This window comes from Oxyura jamaicensis, assembly GCF_011077185.1.
Source record: "Oxyura jamaicensis isolate SHBP4307 breed ruddy duck chromosome 8 unlocalized genomic scaffold, BPBGC_Ojam_1.0 oxy8_random_OJ83881, whole genome shotgun sequence".
NCBI lineage: Eukaryota > Metazoa > Chordata > Aves > Anseriformes > Anatidae > Oxyura > Oxyura jamaicensis.
In genome coordinates, this window is record NW_023304153.1 from 1 (window position 1) to 4,717 (window position 4,717).

At 52.4% G+C, this 4,717-nt stretch overlaps 1 protein-coding gene across 1 annotated transcript; it reads right to left on the reverse strand.

Moving 5' to 3' along the window:
* Positions 1 to 923: 923 nt before the first annotated feature.
* On the reverse strand, positions 924 to 3,409 carry LOC118157636 (T-cell surface glycoprotein CD1b-3-like). The gene is made up of 6 exons (XM_035312038.1): positions 3,272 to 3,409; positions 2,703 to 2,960; positions 2,290 to 2,571; positions 1,897 to 2,181; positions 1,693 to 1,789; positions 924 to 1,505 (listed from the first exon to the last, which is right to left on the reverse strand). The coding sequence occupies exons 1-6, from the start codon at positions 3,333 to 3,335 to the stop codon at positions 1,445 to 1,447; spliced, it is 1,047 nt and encodes a 348-aa protein (XP_035167929.1). The 5' UTR covers positions 3,336 to 3,409; the 3' UTR covers positions 924 to 1,444.
* Between the last annotated feature and the right edge of the window lie 1,308 nt (positions 3,410 to 4,717).

Here is a 4,717-nt window from a genome sequence, read left to right on the forward strand (position 1 = left end):
CCACTTCCCCTGTGGCTCATCTCAGCATCACCCAGGGGATGTCCAGCCACGCTCACAGAATATTTCCCTCTCTCCTGGCAGGGCCACTGGCACTGGGATCAGAGGAGAGAGTTTGGCTCCCTGTTCTTCAGGTTCAGTGGTCAGACTTCAGCCTGCAGCATCTTCCAAGCACTGTGGAATGTTTCACTGCAGGCTCACTCTGTGTTCAGGGAACAAATTGCCTGTTGATGCTGGGACTGCAGCCTCCCAGCCCTGAGATGAGCCCTTGCCAAAGCTGAAAGTTCCATCCATCTGTCCTAGCCCAGCAAGCTATCAGGTGAGTGTCAATATAATCTTCTCCTGCATCGAGACCCCTCAACCCTGCAACACCAGCAGATGACTTTGGCTGTCATGGAAATTCAGCCATGCCCCCAGCATTATGGTTCATAGGCATTGGCACAGCTGTGGTGGATGCGGCCACAAGGCAGTGGTATTTTCTTGTGACTCAACTGATTGACTCACACATGGGTGCCAGAAAGCTTTCCAGTGAAACTTTCTGAGGAAGCTGCCCTGTGAAACAAAACCTTTTGAAGTCTCATGTCCAAGTGGGTACTGGGAGCATAAACTAAATTTCTTCCTATATATTCCTCCACTGTCTGATGAGAGGTTGACTTCCTTTTTTTCCTCATTCAGGAGGTCTGGGGACACTTTGCCCCTGTACGCACAGTTGCTTTTTTCCATGAAGTACTTAAGAACATGTTAGTATATGCACAAATAATTTCCAATTGCTATTATTATTGCTCTGCTATTTCCTGCAATTAGCACTGATAATTCAGTGGTGCCACACTCCCGTTTCCATTTGCAGCTGGCCAAAACTTCCATGAGCCCACTAAAACCGAGAGGAAAGAAGTGTTCTTGATGAAAATATCAATGTTTAATTTCATTTTATACACATTTGCCACTTCCACAGATTACATCAGTTTCAGTGTTACTCAATGCTTTCAAACATGGTTTGTGGCCAAGTGGTGTTAGTCTGCATGCCATAATTCAGGTTCAGCATAAATATTTCTGGAATATAGTTTAGAAAGGCAGTCTCTGGGAGAAAGAAAAACAAAAAAAGGTAATAGAAAGTGAGAATAGAAGGACACAGCTTACTGCCTAAATATATTGTTATACCAGAACTAGTAGAAATTGCCACTGGGAACTGGTGTACCTTAAAAACTTTCAGCAGGTGCACAGGCAGATCCATGAGGTAAGGGATCTTTATATATATATCTTTATCTATAAGGAGCCTGTCTATTTAGCAAATTGAAACAGGTCAGGACCTGCCCAGGTTTTCCCACTGGAGCTCCAAATCAATCTCACTTCTGGCAGAGCCCAGAGGTTTGTTGCAGCAGAACAAGGTAGAGATTTTATCTTCATGAGGGTGGTGGAATCAAAAGGCGATTGTTTGCTGTCTCCTGGGCTAAGCTTCATTACTCACGATGGAGCTCCTGGGCTCGGACTCCTCCATCTTCTGGTACTTTCTGAAATGAGAGGGAGACAAGCCTCTTGAGACCGAGTTCTTTGGTGCTACATTTCAGAGGCCTCCTGGACACACAGCCAGCAGCCAGTGGGGCTGGAGCACGAGCTATGCTGCTGAATGCAGTGACCCCCAGGCTATTTCTTCTCCTCCTCTCCCAGTGCCACGCAGCAAGGCAGAAGAAGCCTCACCTACGTCTCCAGATCCAAAGCACCACGATGGCAGCCACAGTCACACCTGCCGAAAGAGCAGCCACAAGCCCCGAGATCAGCACAACCTTCGAGTTCCCTGAGAAACACACAGAGTGGGTGACTATGAGCTTTATAACTTCCATCCATTACCCGTGCCTCTCTGGTGGTGTAGGATGGTGCATCATCACCATCCCTAGAACCTACCCCACGGGATGAGGAGGCTGCGAGTACCCAAGCTGCGGTGGCGTATACGGCAGGTGTAGCTGTGCCCATCACCAGGGTTCACAGCCAGGACGCTGCGGAGCTGGTAGGTGAGGTCAGCGTTGGGCAAGATGGCACTAGTGGTGAGCGTCGGGCCTGGCAGCACCTCCTGGCCGTCCCGAAGCCAGGCCACACTGATGGGCCGCGGGTAGAAGCCAGTGACATGGCAAACCAACAGGAGCTGGGATGGGCCAGGTGTACGAGCGAAGACAGTGGCCACGGGTGGCTCTGGGTAAGGGTAAGAGCAAGGGTTAGGGAGAACCCCAGCAGGGGCATCACTTGGTCCCAGTGGTGGGGGTTTTGGGGTGGACTGTGTCTGAGTTGGGGTGGTCTCACCTTGTCTCGCCAGAGCTGCCTTCCCATACTGTAGTAACAACTCCATGTCATCGACACAGGTATCGTTGAAGAGGACTTGTATCAGCTCACTGAATGCGGTGTAGTTCTGGAGAGTGGCCTGGACATACCGTGACAGATCGGTGTCTTGATAGAGGATCCACTTGCCATGGTCCACATCATATCTGAGGAAGTCCTGGCCGTTATAGCCCACATAGGCAAAGGCGCGGGAGGTCCTGTTGGGATATAGCTCACAGCCTGCCATGCACTGGACCACAAAAGGGTCTGGAAGGGCAGAGAGGAGAGAGAGATGGTGTGAGGGGGTGGGGGTGCGGTCAGTGTCTCGGGCACAGCACTGGGTGCTTCCCCACCTCCTGGACTCCAGAGTGGATACGCAAAGAACACCAGATACTCACAGGGCACATCCCTCTCACTAGCACCATCATTGATCAGATGGCTGAACTTCTGCAGGTAGATTTTTATCATGTTCTCAATGGTGTCCCAGTCACTGCGGGGCAGGGCTGGGCGCACCCAGGGCTGATAGAAGTGGATACTCCAGGTGCGCTTGTCCAGAGCCCCAAGCTCTATGTCTTCCAGCAGGCCCAATCCCTCTATGTCCACAAAGGAGGTGTTGTGGAAAGTGGAAAACTGGAGCAGCCGGATGGTGAAGGACCCTATGGGAGACCTTATGAGTCAGCAAGGGTAGAGGGGGACACAGGAAGAGGCCTGGGGAAAGCAAAGGGATAGAGGGATGGACATAGGATGCTCAAGGTCATCCTCCCCCCTCCCCAGAACACTGTGGCCTTGGCAGTCCCATCTCCCACCATCCACAACCCTCAGGGTTGAATGCATTCCAGACAGGGAGGAGGTGTGTAGCCAGAGGACAAGCAGGGCTGCAAACACATGGAACAGGCAGGGAAAAAGGAGAAGCTCGCCTGTGAGGTCCACAGAAAGATAGAAGGGGTGAGGAAGGACTCCTGCTTACCTTCTGGATCTGCCCATGTGCCACGCAGGAGGAGGAGGAGGAGGAGGAAGAGAGGGTGCTGCATGGTGAAAGTGGTGAGAACCTAAGTTTGCAGTTACTGCAGGAGGAGAAAAGGACTGAAGGAGCCAGGGCCGCACGCTTCTCGCCAAGGCAGCTCTACCCAGGAAACGCCCACTGTGCCAGTGTGTGCTTGGCACCCAATAGCACAAGCACTGAGGTTTTGGGGAGGGCCCCAAGGTTCCTTCCAAGGCGGGGCTGGGCTCTGGCACCCTGGCCCTGGGCTGTGAGAGTCGGGGGAATGTGGATGGGTGTGAGGCTGTCCCACTTGCTGTAGGTAGGGTTCCCTATGGACATGGTGGCACCCCAATACCTAGAAGGTGCAGGTAGCCAACTCCTCTTTTCCACTGCTGGTGAGGGTTGGGGTCCAGCCTGGGTGTGGGCCGTGTTCACTGTCAGTGATGGAAACGTCTCTAGCTGCCATTTGCATCTGGAGCTATCAACCCTGCATGGCCCAGAAATCTCTATCCCACCTGTGCTGCCACCCCTGGAAGCAAACTGCAGGTTTGCCACAATGTGACCATCTTTCCTGTGGGGGACACAAACTCCATTTCAACAGCCAAGCATTGTGCCTTGGCTCTCCATTCTCCCAAGATGGGCACTGGCCCCATGCCTGTTTCTCACTGTCTCTGGATCGAGGGGACTGAGACTCGGTGCAGAGTTACTCCATGAGGGGTGTGGAGGGGACAATGGTCCCCACTTGCTGTCCTGGCACCATTCCTCCTGCCACCTGGCATTGGCTCAGCTACATCAGCTTGTCAGGAGCCCAGTACACCCGAGGAAGAAGGGCTGAGGCTAGGGGCATGTTGGGGGTGGGCAGTGCAGGGGAAATGTCTGCTCCTCTGCTCCCCCACAGTGCTATGGGGCTCTGACACCTCCCAGAAGACAGTCTGGGGTTGGGCTGCAACCTGGCACTCCCCTTCTCTTCCCACCATCTTCGGTGTCACCCACTGTCTCCCCTCTCCAAGTGCATCCAGGCCATAGAAATGGGAATTGCAGGAGCCACAGCCCTCATTCCATCTCCCCATTGTCACGTAGAATTTTTCCTTAGATCTGGTCTCAACTCTCTCCTAGCAGGGCTTTGTGCCAGTCCTGCGTGGAACACCTACCTCTCAGATTCCCCTAGGTCACCTCTTTAGCCTTCTCTTCTCCAGACTAGACATAGTATCCCCAACCTTTCCCCATAAGACCTACCTTTCATCCCTTTTACCAGCTTTCTTGCCCTCCTCTGGATGCTTTCTAGGATTTTAATATCCCTTTGATATTGTGGAGACCAGAACAGCATGCAATATTCAATGTGAGGCCACACCAACTCTAAAAAGAGTGGGAGAATCACCTCTTTTGCCTGGCTGCCTATGCTGTGCTTAGTGCATCCTAAAATGCAATTTA

What these genes read in the sequence shown, in the direction of transcription:
- LOC118157636 (XM_035312038.1), bottom strand. Translation starts at nt 3,335, where the DNA reads ATGCAGCACCCTCTCTTCCTCCTCCTCCTCCTCCTCCTGCGTGGCACA. An exon ending in CACATGGGCAGATCCAGAAG is followed by an intron (nt 2,961 to 3,271) that starts GTAAGCAGGAGT and finishes GGTCTCCCATAG; the next exon opens with GGTCCTTCACCATCCGGCTG. An exon ending in CAGCCTCCTCATCCCGTGGG is followed by an intron (nt 1,790 to 1,896) that starts GTAGGTTCTAGG and finishes TGTGTTTCTCAG; the next exon opens with GGAACTCGAAGGTTGTGCTG.